The sequence below is a fragment of the Akebia trifoliata genome, chromosome 12, assembly GCF_017979445.1.
Source record: "Akebia trifoliata isolate Shusen 1 chromosome 12, ASM1797944v1, whole genome shotgun sequence".
NCBI classification, from domain to species: Eukaryota; Viridiplantae; Streptophyta; class Magnoliopsida; order Ranunculales; family Lardizabalaceae; genus Akebia; species Akebia trifoliata.
The window spans coordinates 34,115,642-34,136,818 of record NC_141386.1 but is presented as its reverse complement, the minus strand read 5'-3'; the positions used below and the strand labels follow the sequence as shown (position 1 = coordinate 34,136,818).

Genomic DNA, 21,177 nt, shown 5'->3' with positions numbered 1-21,177 from the left:
GATAAGTTGGACCATTGGGCTGTCCAGCGAAACCTCGACCTATCCTTCATACATGTGGGTAACAAAATCACATAGCATGAAGAAAACGAGGATTAAAAACTAAAATACTTTGTCAATCACTTGTGTTTTTCATGGGTCCGACTGAGGGACATAGCAAACCAGAAACAAAACAAAGCTCAAGATCGAAATCCTGAGCCCCAAAAATGTAAAAGAAACCAAAACCCATTTCCCCAAAAAATCTTACAAGGGAATTATCAAAGAACAATTGATTTTTTTTTTCCTCTCATTATCTCATACAACCATTTTACATTGTATGTGTTAGTTAACCTCAGGAGTAAAATAAGAACCCAGTTTGACATCATTATAGCAAATCAGATACAGTTTGCTGTACATAAAATACAAGCTTGGCAACAATTTCTTATCCCCGACCTGATTTTCAACCTTTCCTTTTCTTCACTTGTAAAATGGCATGCACATTCTTGAATGAACTTGTAATTTGCTTCCAAGTTCCAAGAGTACATCTTGACTAATTTGGAACATTCTGCGTTCAATGAAACATTGATGAGAAATAAGAGAAAGCTACCGCTGGGAATACTGACCAAAGCTCACAAACATTTCCAAATACAGGCAACTACGACATTTTAAGTCAAAAAGCGTGTCAAATTATCCAAAGATTGTACAACCTGTAAGGAGCTCGCAAGAAATGAGTTGTAGCATCTTCGGGAAAGAGCAATTGAATATGAAACTCTGAGGGGATTTTTCAGATATGGTCTTTTTTATTGTTTGGTACCCTTGTTCATTTTGGCTTCGAGGGTGGAGCCCTCCTTGAGTGCTGCTTGTGCTTCATTTTCCATTCCGAGTGTGAAAAAGGCCACAGCTTGCAAATAGGATGCTGTGGGCCAAACCGGGGACACAACTTGTGCCTGCACTGCATCATTAAGAGCTTCTTGTGGCATGTTGTTCATGAGATATGATAGGCAACGGCGTGCATAAACAGTAGGAGAAACCGTGGTTCCCCCATCAATGAACTGCAACAAATTAAGATTTCATTATATTAGTATGGATAATTTTCCTTGCTTAAACAAGAAGAACCAATGCAAAAGGACTAAACCATTAGCATAAATATAATAGCAAAGAGTTTATAATTAATTACCTGGGTGTAGCATCCAATTGCACCTGTGAAATCTTTGTTTCGAAATGCAACATCACCCTTACTCTTTGAATTCAGTGTCTCCTGCATTTGGTTGGTCCACATTTGGAATGACAGCTAAAGCAGGAGAAAAAAAAAAACAACAATCAAGAATCTAGTGATGACTAATCAACATGAAATGGATAGCAATTTTATTTAGAGAATTATCTGTGACAACAAATGAATTTTCCCAAACAATGAAAATTATGCACAAGGTCAGAACTAATCATCAATACATTCTAATATTTGCACACAAATTACCATGGGCAAGGAACCAAAAAACTTGAATCACAAATTACTACCAAACTTAACTCACCAAGGATTTTGTTTCATTGAGAATAAAATAAATGATTTCTAATTTTTTAATATGGAAAATTCTAAGAAAATTGAGTTTCCTTGTTACAAAAATAAATTGGATGCTTCCACAATCCAGAACTTATATATGTACCAAAGTGAGTTTTCCCCTTGACTTATGGACCAAGAGAACCTCATATTAGGTGAGTAGAGCAATGAAGGGCATCATGACAAAAATTTCCATGAAAACAGGAACATACAGCCTTATACATCCATAGTGATCGAAGATGAAGGACCAAATTATAGGAGCTGGAGTTGACACCACCGTATCTCAAGAAGAAACCTTACTTTGTGAAGCAACAGTAAACAAACTATTATTCCATCATCAAGAGCAATTACGGTCTACAAGAAATTCGATCTTTTGCAAATATCTTCAACGACCATCTATATTGATAACATTGCCATTGAGACAACACTTTCTAACAATTTATAATTGGTGATAAAAATATCTCGACGATGATAAGATACTTTTTGTATGTGAAAAAAATTGATACTGTCCAAAAATAGTATTTTTGTATCCCATCCAATGAACAGTTTGTTAGATGGGATGTTGTTGTCAGTGAAAGCCAGTAACTCTAATATTCTATTAAGAACGGAAACATTCAACACAAACCTCTTTTGTTGTTCCTTCATCATCTTTGTACCCAATATTTTCCAATATCTCATGTATGGCAGTCAAATCCATTCTTGAGCAAGCTTCAGCAAGAGGGGATGAAGGTGAGAAGGTGGCACCGTATGGTATACCCATCAAGACATAAGAAGGAACCTGCGGTACAAAATCCCTTTCAATTAAAGCAAATAGACCTTAAATTTAGAGTTCAAATTAAAAATTCAATATAGTAATGGATAAGATATTCTTGGGCCTTCATGCACCAACACCAGAATGCAGATGAGATAACTATGAACCAATATATTCAAATATTCATACAGAGGATATGTAGCCTCTTGTAAGAAAATATGAAACTACACCACTAGGAGTTCTACTACTACTTTGCTTCTTTTCTTTTTTTCCCCTGCTTTAAAACCCACCAATCTACTTTCAGCCCTACCCTACTCGACTTGTACTCTTTTTTTTTTTTTTTTCATACTTCCATTTCAATCCTACTCTCCACCCCCTGCAGTCCAAGTTTGACCTAGTTTTGTGCTCACTAACAATCCTAGGGCACTCCCCTAACCAGTCCGACAAAAAATTCAATAAACTTTAATTAAACCTTTTTTTGCAACTACTGTAATAAACCTTAAAACTCAGCAGTCCTATAGTCTTCCTTAATCCTAACTTCAGTTTATGTTAAACAGAAACTTTAAAATGGGTGTACTATCATCGTGGAATACTTCAATGTAAGTGTAAACGTCATATTTGTGCCATTTTTTGGTGTAAAGTTGACGCCTCCGGGTAATAGAGATTTCACTCCCTATCATCGGTCTTGTTACTTCTGAATTCTGTTGAATAATAGTCACAACTTCAGTCTAATTTAAGTCAAATTACATCCCAATTCTATCCCTTCTGTAACTAAAGATCTATCATCTCATTCGATTCAAACCTTCACTGTTGGTTTTTAACTCATATGTCATCAAACACACATTGGACTGAGACCAGGAACATTGACTTTGTAAGGTAAGGATCAAGAGATCAAATCTGGTTGTGATACAACAAATCCCTGGGTGTAATTTTTTTCTATAGGTACCAGCCATTGAACCATGAAACACCAGACAGGAATAATTAAAATAAGACATGTTATCTGTGCACAAAGGCAATTATGCTATCAGCCCTTATGTTGTGAAGCTTACTATGTGTGGAAGGTCATGAAGAGATCTAAATCATGATCATATCATCATCCTTAACTACCAGTGGCTAAAATTATACAAAAGTGTAGCACTTAACAGCATCAAAGAAAGAAGAAACGGCATAAAAGAAATGCTTGCTGCTTAAGAAAAGAAATACAACCTCAGTTTCCTTCTGAAGAGTAGTCAGAGCAGTAACCAGTGACTTCGGATTTGGCCGCTCTCGAGGCTCATACTGTAAACAACAAGAAGCTAAGCGTACTAACTCTGTCCCGTCATCATTTGCAAATTGTCCTTCAAGGCAGGAATCTGTTAGCATCTGAAGATTCCTGTCCCGTATCAAGTCAAGGGCCTGAACATAAATTATGCAACTAAACATTAGATGCAGAATAATACAAAATAAAATATTAAAACCTAAATTTTTTTCAGAAATCTGAAATGTCCTCCCCTATTAAAATATCCAAGGTAATTTATATCATAAAACCTGTGTTATAATTCAAATGAGCATACAAAAATACAGAATAGAAGTGCAAGTCTAGCTGAGAAAGCCACAAAGAAGTTGAATTGTCCGAACTTCGATATTGCAATCAGAAAAATGAATAGCTCAGATAAATAAGATAAACAACAGGTGTATCAAACCAGAACTAATGTCAATCGTGTATGCTTCAAAACACTTAAAAAAGGATGTAAGCCAGATAATGAGATAGCCAAGAATAAAAAGATTGAAAATCTTATGAGAATAAACAACAGGAGCTTATGGAGCACTATCAATGGACATAACTGTCAAAGATGACATACCTACTAGGTTCATGTGTGATACACCACACATGAATGTCAGGCATGTGTGATACCTACTAGGTTCATGCCTGACACAGAATGTCAGGCATACATGGTTTCAGTCCACAAACTTGGATAACAATGGGTCCTCAAATTTCCTACAATAGTGAGATATAAACTTAACTAATTGGTTTTGAGTGTCTATCTGGGCCAACTGGAAGCTGGAATGTTACTCCTCCACCATCTATATGACATATACGTGATATGTAGAACTCTGACACATGGCATTCTCTTTGATTCATCACAAACTAAAACAATGACTTGGATGTCCCCTTTTTTTGACAAATGGGGGTTCCTCTTCTTACCTTTTAGTGCAATTTGTTTTTTAGCAAAAAGACAAATTACCATCTATGGGTGAGATTTAAGAGGAATACCCATACAGAAAATCGAAGGGAGCACTCAAATCACCCTCCCTTTGCTACTAGTCCACTTTTATCTAGGGTTACGATATATGGCTAATTAAGTTCAAATTTCATGATATTAGACTCCACTACAAAATTATATAACTTCTATGTAAGTGAGGTTTTCTATTCTGTTAAAAGAGACCACAATCTCCTTTCTGTTTGTCAAATATATGAGATCATACAATTCCACGTAGATTCTTACAGCCTCACTCTGTACTGGGGAATTATGAGAACCTTTGAGCAGTAAAACAGGTCCTATAACAGTGAAGCCCAAACAAAAATTTCCATCAATCATAATCGGCTACATATGCCTGATACACATGCTCATCTTTATAGGACCCAAGCCCTCTAGATACACTTTTGAAAAAATTACTTCGCCCAATACAACTAGTTATCATTTTGCACAGTTATAATGTCATCACCTCCCTCATAAAGGAATCCCCAAGCTCATTTCCATTCCAGTTTGCCCCTTCAAAGCCATGTTTTGACACTAGTATGCATAATCCATAAATTCCATTCCATCCAATACCATCATGTATTGCTAATTCATTTTTTCATATTTTCTTCTCAATGATACGTAAATTTGGTTCTGTTTATTCTCATCATTGTCATATATCCTATGAAAACATAATGGACAAATAATAATCACTCCGAGTACAGAAATGCTTCCCAGGTTGACGTAGATACGGGATTTCATAGTCACACCTTTGAAAAATTGCAATTTCATAACAATTCCGTTGAGGTAATGCATTTTCTAGATTCATGCCAGCACTCCCTTCTTATAAGGTAAAAAAATACCAAATACCTTACCTTTATCAACATTACAAGAGAATGGATTGCAGGATGGTGATAGTGATCATAAGGAAAGAAAAGAAAACTTACATGGCTGGGAGGAATATGTTTTCCACTGAGAACGTCAAGCAAAAGAGTGCCAAAGCTATATATTACGCTTTCTGGTGTTACTCTTCCTACAGAAGAAAAGCAAGGGAATGAAACCAAAACTAATTTGGAAATAAAAAATGGATTACTTGAAAGAAGTAATGATCATAGAATACTCCAGAATCAGATTGGATTACTCATGGAGACATCACTTCAGGCATAAATACATGAGATCACAAACAATTAAGACTGAACAATAAATCAAGAGCTATTTCTTGTGACTTGAAAAATCTAACACCTCATGTAAGCGTATAATTAAATTAGACAAAACATGACGAAGGGCATGCATTTTGCTAGTACAAATCATGTAGATCTAGTACAAGATGTAGAGTTTCATAGACTGTAAAAATCACTGCTAACATATGACATGAAATTGCACCTGTTCATCATTAAACAGGTAATAGACTAAACTAGTTGGACATATTATACTAGTGGAAGAAGAAGAACTGAAGACTGATGGAGTTAGTAAGGCTTGTAGAGATAGGGCCAAACAAAAGGATGAATTATAGAGAGAGACCATATTAAGAACCTTTATGTACATCAAACGTTATAACAGCTTCATCACTGCTGGTCTTCCCGTAAGTAGGGTCGACGAGGTCTTAGAAGTCCAAGATATTATAACCCTTAACCATGTCGCAGCAAACTTGTGGAAACATACTGGGTTTTGTGATTCTTCTAGGTAGGCCTACTGGAAGCATGCTCTTTTTTTTTTTCTGTCTTAATGCAATCTTATACTTAATGGGAAAAAAAAAAAAAAAAAGGCGAACGACAGGTTTCAATATGCAAACTTGGTTCTGTGAACTCCATGAAGACTCACATAAACCACCCCAATTCAAAATGGACCAACAATTAAATAAATAACCTAAATATTTTTGTTCATGAACAAATTTCTGATTTGAAAAGGGTATATACCATTTCTGAGATACTCCGGAGGGGTAAATGCGAGATTCGTACTATAACTTTTTCCATCCCTACTATTTTTCATTAGACCAAAGCAAGAAAGTCTAGGGTTTGCCTCCTGCAAAACAGTAATTCATGATGAGAGGAATAATACATAAACGAACTTTAAGAGATGCAAATTAATGAATGATAGGATACCTTTTTTAGGAATGAATGATGGGATACTTACATCATCAAATAAAATTCTGTAAGCATTAAGATCATGATAAAGGGCTCGTCCTTTGCTAGTACAATATTCTAGAGCTTGTGCAAGATGTAGAACCACCCTCAACCGCATTGCCCATGTCATAGGCTGTGTTTCCCCTATGTCAAGAAGATAATCAAAAGAATTGTATATATAATACACGAATTTCCATTCTACACACCAGACTCAATCAAAGCAATGAAAGAAAATAGCAAAAAAAAGTATAGCCACTGCACCAGAGTCCAGAAACGTGACACGATTTGAGGTTTCCAGCTGAGACAATATTCACTTAAGAGATTTTAGCATGTTAACTTGGACTCATGGAGAGTAGTTCCAGGTTGGCATGTTTAACTTGGACTCATGGAGAGTAGTTCCAGGTTGGCATGTTTAACTTGGACTCATGGAGAAATTCAAGGACAGGAGCCAACAAACATATAAATTGTTTTTTTTTTTTTTTTCAAGTTATTTATGCAAGAAATAGCCAGACAGAAGAATAAAATAGTGGTAGTATTAGGCGATGGTAGTGCTGGTCACTGCTTTTTTTTATATGTGCAGTCAGGATGGAGTGTATTTGTGTAAAAAAAATGGTGTTAATATATACCAATCCTATATAGACATAGACTGAAATTTTAAATGAAGAACCAAAATTATGCCAGAGATTTCTCTAAAACTTGTAGGGCACTGCTGCAACAATAGACCAACTAATAAACATAAGCTGCTTCAACAAGGAAACTTTCATATCTATCAGAAGTATGATGCATGCATTTTATTCTCCATAGAGTCATGCTAGGTCAACAATAATGTTCAGCATCTATGCCAAAGACTTACAATGAAATAGGTGTTTTGCAAGCGTATCGTTGGGCATATATTCTGCCACGAGCAGTCTGTCATCACCTTCACAACAACAACCAAGTAAATTTGCCAATCTATGGTTGCGGAGCTGACCAACAGATCTTGCTTCATCCTAAAGTTGTAAGAGAAAAAAAATTGTTATGGTACTGCATGAAATGGAAAAATGAAGAATTTCTAGACAGTTATGACTGCAAGAAACTGATAATTATTGGGTAAAGCAGAAATGATTGAATGTTGAAAATGATGGGAATATAAAAAATATATGAAAATTCCAATGACCAAGATACACAAAGCACATATAAAACATTATTTGGATATTAATACGTACATTGACAAGTTGGTCTAATTAAGTTACTAAGAAATGAGTTACCAAGAAATAGATATTATGGCTATTAAAAACTATAAAAAAATGTAAATAAAAAACTATGTTGCTCTTATCTCACTCGATGGAACTCATATAAGGTAGAACCAGGTGATATGCTAAATAAATTCTTCTACCACAAACTAAACTCAAAACTGGATCATGCATGAGGTCAAAAAGTGGAATAAGGTAAATCAGACAAACACATAAGGTATGAGAAAGCAAGTCAACATAATTTCCAAATCATCATATTGTGCCAGTCAAACATGATGAGTAAATGTATTCAGTGCGCAATTTGGGATGGATACATTACCAAGAACTGCCGTGCGTCAGGCCAAGCCATTCTATGGAAGCGTTTGACTGCAATTCGCCTATGGTTCTCCAATATCCCTTTATAAACAACATTAGGGGCTTGTTCCCCGTGTTCAGACACAATGTTCTCCACAGCAAAACCAGAAGTAGCAATCCTAAGTTGCTCCAATGGATATTCACGGAACACGGGGAAATTATCAACATCACTCTTCTCATGCTCTGAAACAACAAACATTATTACTAATGTCACACACATTCTTCTCATTCTCACCCAAAATTGAACAGAATTATTGCATAAACACCACATATCACATTACTCACCAATATCGTGCGCCTCACGAAGTGACTGTGAATCCCAACAACATCGAGTGAGTCTAGAGCAATGGCACCCCATTTTATACCAGAATTTGAAAGTTAATTCTAGTAACTTTTGAAACCTCTAAATGCCATTACAGTTTGTGTCTCTCACTTCAGTCCATTCCCCTTGACACAAACAAATCCAATTTGATTCTTCTCTGAAAAACTTTTACTCATTCAATACAAAGCATTCAATCTCAAAGCATTCAACAGGAAAATGAAATTCAAAATTCATCATAAAAGTAAACCACCAAATAAGTCTTAATTACTGATTGAACCAAAGAATCAAGCAAATATCCAATTTTGTTCAACTTCAACACATCTCTTCAAGTAAAACAGAGTTATCATAAGTAAAGAGGACAAAAGATTACCTAAAAAAGCAATCCTTCTTTTGAGTCAACTCAGTAGAACCGTTTTACCTCCAAAACGAACTACACACACTCAGTAAACACAGACCAGCTCTGCAACTCTCCAAAGGTTCCACCTTTTTGCGTCAAAAATACCCAAAATCCCCATCTTTTAAGGTTTTAAAACAAAAATACTTAGATTTTACAAACAAATCGAAGCTCCTCCTCTTCCCCAATTCGATCAAATCAAAATCAGACAACGAATCTCGATCGGATCGAAGTAATCATCTTTGCTGGTCTGCTAAGAAGAATTTTCAGAAAATAGTCAGGTCAATCAGATCAGCTCACATCTAAGAAATAGATATTCTCTATTCATACATAATGGGTTTAATAATCTGCTATTTTCCACCGACATGCCCTAAATTTTTTATTTATTAAAAATGGATTTTTTTAAAAAAAATTCTTTAATGTGTGTGGGGAGAAGAAATTCAGAAATACAGTTTAATTTAGTTTTTGAAGATTCCACCGCCACAATTTTTGCTGAATTTCAGTGTTTTTTTTGGAGTTGTTATTAGGGCATTTAAGTTCAGCCGAAGTGAGAGTGTTCGACTTGAATCCTTCACGATTCCCACGCCTTCACCCTCCCGCCGCAATTATTTCATTTTTTTTTTTTTTTCTTTCAATTATTTATTTTGTAAATAATTTGTACATCACAACCGTCCACATATACAGGATGAGTCACACAAGCCTCATATCCGACCCAAAACACGATCCGTTTTGTTCCCAATTGGATCCAGGAAGTCGATTTGGGTTTCAATAGGACCTGATCCAATAACCCAATTTGATATAGATCTGATTAAAATATTTGAGAAAATAAATTTAAATTATATCATATATTGTTTGCAATTGTATTTGATGTAATTTTAAATTGGATGAAGTGAGAACCTAGTCTATTTACAAATAATTTCTCTGATTAAACTTGTCAATCTGACCAATTTTTCAATAATAAAAGTTATAAGTGAATATAAAACATTGTTACCGCATTCGACGCATTAGATGGATATTTAGATAGATATTGTAGAGGATAAAAGTCATAATACATCTAGCCCTTACACATGTCTAGATCTTGTTGAGGAGATTAGATCAGGAGCCCACTCCTACTCGATTGCATGTTAGGGTAAAGTTAGATTCCTTCTTTGATGACAAAATAGGGCAAAATTGATAAACATGTGCAGATTTCAATCTATCTTTTGACTTCCTAATTTAAAGGATAAATTTTAAGCATCTAAGAATATATAACGAAGTAATTTTAATTCAGTGGAGTTTCCTTTCGTATAAGGGATTTTCCATGATCAGATCCCGAGTTTGAAGGGATCAAGGAGGGGAGTTCCTTTTATGAGAACAATTCTATAAGAGGAAGAGAGATCAAAGGAAAAATGATCTTTTTTCTTTTTAACAAATTGTAAAACTTATCTATCTTTTCTTCTGAAAAAGTAACTTGAGCATCGAAGAAGTTTGGCGAATACTACATCAATGCTAATAGACGATAGAGGGGGCTGAGAGCATTCAATGGAGCTATAGATATGGGTAATCCAAACTCACCTCTACATATATGAGTGCCTTTACATTCTATGAGAAAGGCAAAAAACAGAAAAAAAAGAACTTGAATTGAGACAGTGAAGGCGAATATAAACATTATTTCAATAATAAAAGACATGACTAAAGAAATTTAATAAATTTATCATTTATTTGTTTAATAAAATTTTCCCATTCATTAAATGGATATGGGCTTGGTAGGATATGGTCCAATATGATCTATGGATCCAAGTCCCTACCTACTATAATGGGCTGGAATCTGAGCTTGCATTGTATCCAATCCTCCAACTTGCCATCTTTGAATAAAACAATAAGCAAAATGATAAATATTATAAAGGCCCCATCTTCATTATATAGAAAAGTAGTAGATTCAATATAATTTTTTAATTTTCTTTTGAAGGATAGTTTTTAATATCATTTGATATATATATATATATATATATATATTATTTTTTTTGGGTGAGATCCACCCACATTTCTTGTACTTTATAAGATGTACTTTGTTTATTTTTTTAAGATACAATAATTTTCAAATGGTAAATCTCATTGCGATGAAAATAATGCTTTTAGAAAAGCTTTCAATAAGAACTTTAAAACCACATCAATTAATAAATATTTTATTTAAACATTAATTATTATTTACAGCACTTATGGTTCTTACACACTTTCACGTCAGGACGTGCGATACGAGGTACAATCTTGAGGTCACTCCAGTAGGACTCTTCATTTTTCTCTATGCAAGTGGGGGAGATTTTTTTGTTTTTATTTTTTCCATGGGCCCAATATGGATATTGCGTGGCAAGACAATATTAATGTTAGTAGACACATTTATGTGGAGTTTGATTGTTATAGGAGTCAATATGAGACATACCTAAGTACATTATGTACCTGACCATATTGAATATTCGGAATGGTGAATTATGGAAATGTTGGAATGGCTATAATTTTAGAGAGATTCTATTGCCACGCCAACTTTGCAATCAGCACCCCAATTTGAATGTAAATCACCAAAGAATTAACACATATCTTGAGGTGCTATTAGTAAGAGTTGGTGTGGAAGTAGAAACTTACTAATTTTACTCCCTATCCTTTCTATGACACATGTTATATATTTTAGCTTAATGACCCATGATTGTTGTCCCATCTCTAGGTAGGCCGAAATAAAAACACATCAATTTAATTGATGATCCTTGCAATTGGAATTTGGGCCCATAATGGGCCCTAATTTCTATGTATTTATAGTTTTAGTCGATTTGATTTTTGTTTGTAGATTTAATGAAGAATGTGTAGGGATGTAAAAAAAATCAAAAGGCCCAAACCGGCCCAAAAATAAAGGCCAATCAAAACTCAGGCCAAAGTGATTATAGACAAAGCTTGGGCCTTGAAATATAGTATTGTCCAAGGACTAGTTGCGGGACACGTGCAACAGCCCGTTCATCACACACACTAGGTAAGTGAGGGCGCGCCCTTGCGAGTGGCTCTGAGGAATTATTGCTCATACTGGGTATCGAACTCACGACCTACAAACATTAACTACTTATTGATCTAAAATTGCCATTGAGCCAACCCCTCAAGGTTCATGACTAATAATGTTGGAATGAAATAATTTATTCGATTATGATCACGATGATAAAAACAACTCATCATTATATTATTTGATTAAACAACGTAAGCATGACGTAGTGGTCTCCATTCGATATTTGGACGGGACCCAACTTGACCCTTGATTTCAATCTAAAGAAACCTTTTATGTGCTTAATTCAAATTATAGTTAACACCTTACAACTAAATGGAAATAGACCTAACAGAATGGTAATATTTTTTTATTTTACTTTAAAGAATATTTGGTCATTAATCGTTAAGTAGGCCAAAAAGTCAAGACCGGGGCTGGGCTTAGGCTTTGAAAAAATCTGAGTCTTCGACGCGTCCTTTGTAGCACTTTGTGGACCTTAAGACCAGTTTCGTCATCTGACCGTTGTAATAATGAAACCCCAGTAATGCTAAACTGCCCAAAAAACATTCATCATAGAATAATGCTGAAGCGAGCTCAAGATTGTACCTCACATGGCACACTCTCACTTGAAAGTGTATGGAAATCATAGACATTTTTCCCGAGATACGAGTAAAAAAGTATTTATAATTCCTATCCAATTTCACGTCAAGATGTGCACTATGAGGTCCAATCTTGAGGTCACTTTAGCATGACTATTAATTATAATATAGTGAAAATAATTATAAAAATTGATAATTAAGATTCTTGTTGGAGTGAACTCAAGATTGTATCTCATATCTCATTTTCTTGACGTGAAAGTGTGTAGGAATCATAGATGTTTTTCATTGGTATCTCGATTAAAAGGATTTATAGTTCCTACACAGATACAATCTTGAAGTAACTTCAACATTATTCATTAATTAATAGACATGAGATACAAGTTCAAACCCAATCCCAAATAATTTGATTGAGAAATATTGGCTACCCCTTACCCAGTTAGAACCAATTTGATATATAAACCTAAGAAATCACCAATCAAGGCTGGTTTTTGGGGTATTGAAGCCTACAAATGATGACCGAGACGGAGTCAAAGTCCCGATTCAAAGAGAGATTGTGTACCCGTAAATGACGGTGAGAGAAAAGTTGGTAAAGTTTGTTATATTTCATTATTTGAGCCGACCATTGAGACTCTAATTAGACTTCTTTGCACTACTTCCTTCGTACTTCCTTTTTCCACGAGCGACACTGTTTTCTTTGTATCCTGAAATCATGCGTTTAGACTCAACTAGACTAATAGACAGTTTTACACAAATTATGCACAAAATTCTTTGTACTACATGTCTAGCACACAAGACAAGACACTGTTCAATCCAGACCGTTCAATTGGTCGATCACCAGCTAGATGGGAGCCAGTCCAAAATTTTCTTAACCATCCGATTTAAAGCCGTATCTGTTTGAATTTTTTTCTCAAAAACTCGATTTTTTTAACTACTTGTTTGGAAAATACAATTGTACTCATATTGTTAATGTGTCATTTTCATGTTAGAAATATGGTTTGTAGGTCATTTGGTCAAAGTTTGTTACCAATTTTTTCTTCTTCTTAATTTTTATAAGGTAAGGTATGCTTGCAAATTTTAGCAAATTCATTAAGTTTCACAAATTAATATTGAACTTGTAGTAGTTTTGAATGATAATGTAAAGAAATTTTTTTCTAAGAAAATCATAATTAGATCAGTTCTCATGTTGGATGGTTAACGAGCATCTTATTATTAAATTGATTATTATAGAAATGTGGGTATTGAGATGAATGGGTGGACAATTAATATAAATAAAATTAAAAATGCGATATTACCAAATTAATTAAGTAGCTATAATCAACGACAGAGGAATTAAATATTTCAATGGTTAAAAGTTAAAGACCATCCAAGAAGGGTGGAACAGACCTTCTAAGTGGCCCACAAGGGCTACTTACCTTCACTAAGATTTAAAATAAGTTTCATGTCCTTTTCATATTTGAAATTTCCTCATATTTCAGTTTATTTAATGCATGGGACCTCTATAAATAGCCCCATTTCCCCTAATCTCTCACAATACCCATTGAGAGAAACTCAATACTCTTAACTTATTAGCTAAACCCTTCTACATTCTGCTCCTTTTGAAGTGTGGCAATGGCTTTTAACTTCAAAATCCGAGCTATTGTGGCTCTTTCACTTGCTCTGTGTGTGCAGGGCACTCTAGGTATGTACTTATACTCCGATAATGATCAATGGCTGTTGTACTTCAAGTCCCATAATTAACTTGGTTTCTTTGTTAGGAGGCTTCACTTGGGTGCAAAATAAAATTGTGTATATGTATGTATATATGTATTATTCTTAACTATTGGTGGGTCTTACAGGAGGTGTCATATGTGAGAATCTCGAGAAAGACACGTGTGCATTCGCTGTGTCATCATCAGGTAAACGGTGTGTGCTTGAGAAGCATGTACGAAGGAGCGGAGAGGAGGTTTACATGTGTCGTGCATCGGATATTGAAGCTGATAACTTGAAGGAGTGGATCGAGCCTGATCACTGCATCGAAGCTTGTGGTGTTCATCGGAATTCGCTTGGGATTTCATCAGATTCTCTTCTCGAGTCTCGTTTTACTGAGAAACTTTGCTCTCCTCAGTGTTATGATAACTGTCCTAACATCGTTGATCTTTACTTCAACCTTGCTGCTGGAGAAGGTAGCTAAATATCTATAATTGGTTTCTATTTTTATTTTTTATTAATAAAAGTTGGAGCATTAATATGAACTATGTTTCTAAGGACTTCTCTTACCCAACGATGTCTGAACCTCTCCATCAAACCATAAAGATCCAATTTTCAAAAATCCCCAAGATTATTGTCCCATCTCAGCCATTAAACACCCCCAAATGAAATTTGAGTTTAATATTTTCCTTCTCTCTCCCCCCCCTCTCCCTCTTCTTTTTTCTTTTATAAAAAAATGTTTCTTTCTACTTGATTCACTGATTTAAATCTTGTTATAGGCACATTTCTACCAAAATTATGTGAAGCACAAGGAGCAAACACTCGTAGAGGAATGGCTGAGATCCGGAGCTCTGGTATTGTTGCACCAGGACCCGTGTCTGCGAATGTTTTGGTTGCACCGGCTCCGTTTTGATTTGAGAATCCATCGAGCAAATTGGTGTTAAACGATAAATAATATTAGTAATAGTAATAATTCACTACGTGAAAAAAGGGTAAATTCGACTCTGACGGATCTAGGCTTGGAATTTAACCCTTTTTTCACATAGTGTAATAATAATAATATAACAATCATAATTATCTTGCATTGCAGATTAGGCCTCTGGGGCATGTTTATGGTGTCACATGCGTACAAGTCGTAAAAATATTTGGTGGGATGTAATTAGATTGTAAGAAGTCACATATAGAGAAGTTAATTAGAAAATCGGTTAAAACATAATCTGTATCTTGATGGGGATTGTACACCGGCGTTTGTTTTCATATCTGTAATGTGCAAATGAATGAATGAGATGTACTGTTTGATTAAAAGTCTTCCATTTTTCTTTCTTGAGTCTTTTACCGGGCATTCCTCAAACCCAAGTAATAATTATAGAAATTACCCTTAAGTCCAAATAACTACCCCCACAAACCTTCTTTTTCAACTTTGTTACAAATTCTTCTTTCATAAAAGCATTTATTTTTAATGACAAGATTACCACTCCCTTAAAAAATATTATGTGGGACATAAATTATTCAACACGGTTAAAATATTATATATTATTAAAATGACAAAATAACCTTCATCCCATTGACTGCTCTGAGTCAACTTGCAAGATATAATTAAAAAAATATTTATATAAATGTGTATATTAGATGTTTTCAGAATTTTTTAAAAAATGATGCAGAAGTGACCTCAAGATTGTACCTCACATCTAGCTATAAGTATGTTTAGGTAAATATCTCAAGTAATATTTTAACAATGTCGGACAATTTACTTACCTGGAGTCCTAGACAATATATAATTCTTTTAAAAGTTACACTCATTTGTTGATGTAAGCAAAGGATAATTAATTAATGGGGAATGCTAACGTCCAATACTCTTTTTTTTTTTTTCAATAATACCCCTATTCATTTTGTCTTTTAATGAAAAAAAAAATAGAGGTATTTTCATAATAAATGTTTATTTGCATTAATTGTCAAATCATTTATAATAATAAGACATTTAATTCTAAAGATTAAATGTTCTTAACATTTATTATGTGAGAGAAAATTATTTATTATATAAATAAACATTTATTATGTAAAAAAACTAATATACCCTTGACTTTTTTACTAAAAGATAAAATAGGTAAATATATTATTGGAAAAAAAAGTGTTGGAGAATGCTAACATCCCCATAAGGTCTTGGACGTTCCCCTTTATTAATAACTTTTGTGGAGGGAGAATTTGCAACTATCTTTAACAAGCAAGGTTTAGTGGGGAATAAGAAGGACCACTTAGCTAAGTGGTAAGACCTTGTGGAGGTTGTTCCCGAGGTCTTAGGTTCAAACCCCATGAACCCCTTCTTACGCTAACCACTAACCCTGCCTAGCAAAAAAAAGGTTTGGTGGGGAATTATTTCAATTTTAGGGTAGATCGGGTAACTACCCATTGACATCCTTCTTAATTTGTCTCACACACCCAAAGTTGGATTAACACCAAAGGAATGTGACACCAACGACAATGAAGTCCACTGTCCAAATAGGCATTGGCCTTAGATTGTTTTTTTTTTAAAATAGTATTTTTTGAAGGAAAAAGAATTAGTTATTTTGAAAAGGCCAGTTCATTTGGTTTCAAGTCCACAATGAAGAATGTCAGAGTTCAAGGACTAAAAAACTTCTAGTTCGGATGATTTTTCGTGTATAGATCGAGGATAGGATTAATAGAGTTGAGCATTTATGTGCATAACAAGCTATGCTAAGTGTGCAGAGGTTGACAAGACATCAATCACAAATTTGATGTATTCATAACTACAAAAGCAAGCTTGAGAGTTTTTATGGACCTTTACAAAAACATTCGACTTGATTCGTATCTTTTAGCTATGTATTAGATTTCAGAAGTTTTCATGATTGATTCCTAATTGTAAATTTGATCACATTTTTTGGTTACTCATCTAATTTCTATGTAGATTTTTCATGCTTTGTTTATTGATTTAACAAGAAATGGTTTCTAGATCGTGAATCTTCAATAATAATAATAATAAATAAATAAACAAAACACCGTCTACAAAAAAAAAAAAAAAGAAGTGTGGCAATGATAAGACTTACACAAATATTTCAGAAGATTAGGTAAAGATTCACAACATGCAGACTAAAATTTAAAAACTAACATGACTAAAGAAGGAAGGCAAACACAACGCTGCCCAAACAGCTCGTGAGGCATCAACAATGTTGTTAGGACATGGAGGCTGGTAGTCGTGGTCACTGTCACACCCCATAGTTGAGTTACACTCATCAACCACCATGGCCACCACACTATGCCCATTACCGCTGCTCGTGATGTTCTTCAAGCACCTGCTCCTGTTGTTGAACCATCCAGTCAATAGAGCTACCACTGTTGTGCCATCAGAATGGTATTGATTGTGACATTCTGATGGCCCACCGCAGTCTCCACCCTTCTCAAAGCTGTTAATTGTCAAAACTGCCTTTGTATGTGTGGACACTGGCGATGAACATTCGTAGAAATAATTGCCACGGTCTGATAGCTTGAATCAAATTTTGGATCCCAATTATAGTCATATTCTTAAACATGTTTCTGTACCTTGGCTGACACTTATAAATTACTCTTAATAAACCATATTATATACCATAACCTTATGCTGGAGTTTGATGTGGACCTTCACTTTATATTTTTATTGGAACTCTGCATCTTTTTGAACCGCTATGACCTCAATGGCATAGAATTGGAAACAACTTCAACTTGATGTAACCATCACCATGTTTTTTAAGGTTAGTTTAGACCCAAATATGTTGGTTGTTATGATACTAAAATCAAAGACAAAAGCCTTAAGGCCTTCTGTAGAAACATATAGGGACAGAATTGTAGTCTCAATCAGGTGATAGTGTGTATACACACTTGATCATAATTTAATGTTTTAATGTTTAATATCAGTCACAATAATTGTCTCTTCTACATTGTCCATTATCTTTGTTTTTTTTTTTTTGGGTGAGAGATTCGATCCCTCCAGTGTACGCATAGATCGGAATTTCGAATAGTGTTATATTTTGATTCGGGTTCTTGAAATCTAATTTTTTTTTTCTCATCATTATATTCCATACAATCTCCCTAACAAGAAGCATGTTAATCATGTTTGACACCCTTTCACATACTAAACTGGAGGTTACCTGCTATATCTCACAATATTTTCGAGTTCGAATCTATCAAATTGAACATTTAATCATGAAAATCAGTCTTGGGAAACAAGTACCCATTAAAATTGAGTTTATATAATTCAACTTAGTTTTTTCTCTTCCTTTTTTTTTTTATCGTATTTTTCTTACATGATTCATCTCAACAAATATCCTTTAGGCTCTATGGAAACAAATGGTGAATTGCAGAAAGATGTGAATCATGGTACCTTTTATTCAAATTAATGAACTATAAGAGTTATTCTGAGATGAGAAAACAGAGAACTAATTTAAGAGTAATAACATTTTTTTTTTTATTATGCAAAAAAAAAAAATTTACTAAAACATGCACGACATATTGATTATTTACCAAAACGGGACACTATACATCTTATTTACCAAAATGGTAAAAATAGTAATTTTCATATTTTTGCTACCGAAATGATCGAGGAGGATCTACATAGATAGTCTATAGTAAATTGGGTATAATTTGTCATACGGACTCGAAATTCGATGATTCCAAAGATGTTGGAAAAAAGACTCAAAGGATTACGAGACCAAAAGCATGTAAATAGTATAACATGCAAAAGCATTTCGATATCGTTTACCCCTCCGAAATCACAGTCAAAGTTGGACTTTTTATTTATAGAATCTTTGATTACGAATAACTCTAATTCCATCATAATTCTGAATTTGTGGTAGAAGAGAGTTTTAATATATTTAAAATTCTTAATCCAATTAGGAAGTAATTAGAACTTTATTATTTTTAGACTTACTATAAATAGTATTACTATTTATGATAAGTACGTCAATTAGAGTAGAAATAGGTTTTTGTTCTTTCTTCTTTTATAAATACCATTGTAAATTCATTTGGGGGGAGAGGGGAAAGTAACAAAGCAATTTCTTTTTCTCTAATTTTTGAGTTTTGTTATTCATATGAGATTTGTTTGGATTAAAAATATATTTTTTATTGGAAGAATCCTTTTAACATGAGATCAGAATGTATTTTATACGATGTCAGAAAGAGCCTTTTGATATGAGATTAGAATGTATTTTATACAGTGTCAGAAGGTTTCTTTCGACAAAAAAGGTATTTTCGGTTGCAAAAGTACGAAAATTACTATTTCTACCATTTTGGTAAAATAAAATATTTACCAAACCATAAATTACCATTTTGGTAAATAAGATGTATAGTGATCTGTTTTGGTAAATAAGTTTGAAAAGTTGTCTGTTTTGGTAAATTTCTCAAAAAAGTCAGTTACTACTAAGGAGATTGATGTTCTTTGGATGAAAATTTAAGAGACACGGATGGAGGAAGGTCACAACAGAACAATCTAAAGTAAGTTGCAAAGGAAAACCAGATACGCTCAAACCCAGCTGTTTTGTAAGCTAAACATGCAACCATGTTGAAACATATGTCTACTATATTAAGAAAATTTACGCAATATGTCATAACACTTGGTGTAGAATTAAAGAGGCTTAAATCTAAACAACATCAACAACTCACTCAAACATACAAAGTACAACCATACAGACTAATTAATCAAAAATAGTATTCTGGATTTTAAGCATCAGACCAGACAATGTCCAACCCTCCCCAATCACACAGCTCTCGAGGCATCAACAATGTTGTTAGGACATGGAGGCTGGTAATCGTGGTCGCTATCACACCCCATAGTAGAGTCACACTCATCAACCACCATGGCCACCACACTACGTCCATTACCACTGATCGTGATGTTCTTCAAGCACCTGATCTCATTGTTGAACCATCCAGTCGATAGAGCTACCACCGGTGTGTCATCAGAATGATATTGATTGTCACATTCTGATGGCCCACCACCATCTCCACCCTTCTCAAAGCTGTTGATTGTCAAAACTGCCTTTGTATGGCTGGACACAGGCGGCGAACACCTGTAGACGGGGTAGAGCTTTCCTTGTACACAACAATCGGAGTCATTCTCTCTATTGCATTGACCAGGAGGGGGTTTCCTACCTCTCACATTGCCACTTTGTTTACATGACTGGGCTTCAATAACATTCAGGCAATCTGTCACAAGTAGTAGAATAAGAAGGAGTAGTGCACTTGAACATAAGCTCTTCATATTCTCTGACTCTCTCTATGCTTGTGTGATAGTCGTAATGTTTGATGCAAAGCAAGTGCTCACGTGATGGGTATATATAAGGTGCCAACTTCTCGTACTTTGGCTACTTGGCGAAAAGAATAATATTTTGCATAGAATTTTGTAAGACTAGCTTACTATTAAAGTGGTCAATAACCAGATTCCCTCTATCGACGTAGTTGCATGGCCTGATGACCTGAATCTAATTTTGGATCCTAGTTATAGTTGTGTTCTTCTACATGATTCCATACCTTGGCAGTCATGTAAAGGTTTATTCTTAATTAACCATATTATATACAATAGCCTCTTAAGACATGATCAATGGCATGAATTTCAAGTCAATGTTGCCATCACCATGTTTTTTAATGGCTTAGTTTAGACCCAAATATGTTAGTTGTTTATTATACTAAAAAATTCTTAAGAAATTCTGTAGAAACACATAGGGACAAAGTTGTTTTCTCAATCAGGTGATAGTGCAGGCAGATGTATTTAATCATAATTTAATGATCTTTAATAGCATATTTGTCTTTTGTATATTGTACTTCAACATCTTTTCTTTTCCAATGGGACTTGCTCCCTCCAGTGATACTCAAAGATGGGAGTTTTGAACGGAGTAAAATTTTGATTAGGGTTCTTGAAATCTGCTTGAAGAGAAAAATATCATGTCTTTGATCTTAATTATCCCATGCAAGCTCCCAAG

At 34.4% G+C, this 21,177-nt stretch overlaps 3 protein-coding genes and 1 pseudogene across 6 annotated transcripts; 1 reads left to right on the top strand and 3 right to left on the bottom strand.

The window, feature by feature from the left end:
* Positions 1-251: 251 nt before the first annotated feature.
* On the bottom strand, positions 252-9,522 carry LOC147389771 (serine/threonine-protein kinase BSK7-like). 4 transcript variants are annotated; one of them, XR_015170484.1, is made up of 12 exons: positions 8,903-9,521; positions 8,496-8,657; positions 8,176-8,393; positions 7,478-7,613; positions 6,635-6,768; positions 6,418-6,523; positions 5,449-5,534; positions 3,489-3,677; positions 2,157-2,309; positions 1,154-1,267; positions 684-1,028; positions 252-541 (listed from the first exon to the last, which is right to left on the bottom strand). XR_015170484.1 is itself a non-coding variant. In XM_086417922.1 (12 exons), exons 3-12 carry the CDS (start codon positions 8,566-8,568, stop codon positions 777-779), a joined length of 1,461 nt encoding a protein of 486 aa, XP_086274048.1. In that variant the 5' UTR covers positions 8,569-8,657; positions 8,903-9,176; positions 9,377-9,510; the 3' UTR covers positions 252-776. The 4 variants fall into 4 exon arrangements, 3 of the variants coding, with proteins under 3 accessions (XP_086274048.1, XP_086274047.1, XP_086274046.1); XM_086417922.1 differs by having other exon boundaries at positions 252-1,028; positions 8,903-9,176; positions 9,377-9,510; XM_086417921.1 differs by having other exon boundaries at positions 252-1,028; positions 8,496-8,697; positions 8,903-9,522.
* Positions 9,523-14,064: 4,542 nt separating this feature from the next.
* LOC147389770 (PAR1 protein) lies at positions 14,065-15,504 on the top strand. The gene is made up of 3 exons (XM_086418804.1): positions 14,065-14,204; positions 14,362-14,688; positions 14,992-15,504. The coding sequence occupies exons 1-3, from the start codon at positions 14,135-14,137 to the stop codon at positions 15,123-15,125; spliced, it is 531 nt and encodes a 176-aa protein (XP_086274930.1). The 5' UTR covers positions 14,065-14,134; the 3' UTR covers positions 15,126-15,504.
* A 1,820-nt stretch (positions 15,505-17,324) lies between these two features.
* LOC147389769 (kiwellin-1-like) lies at positions 17,325-18,315 on the bottom strand. Its single transcript, XM_086419802.1, has 2 exons — positions 18,286-18,315; positions 17,325-17,711 (listed from the first exon to the last, which is right to left on the bottom strand). The coding sequence occupies exons 1-2, from the start codon at positions 18,313-18,315 to the stop codon at positions 17,325-17,327; spliced, it is 417 nt and encodes a 138-aa protein (XP_086275928.1).
* Positions 18,316-19,955: 1,640 nt separating this feature from the next.
* LOC147389768 (kiwellin-1 pseudogene) lies at positions 19,956-20,459 on the bottom strand (annotated as a pseudogene).
* Between the last annotated feature and the right edge of the window lie 718 nt (positions 20,460-21,177).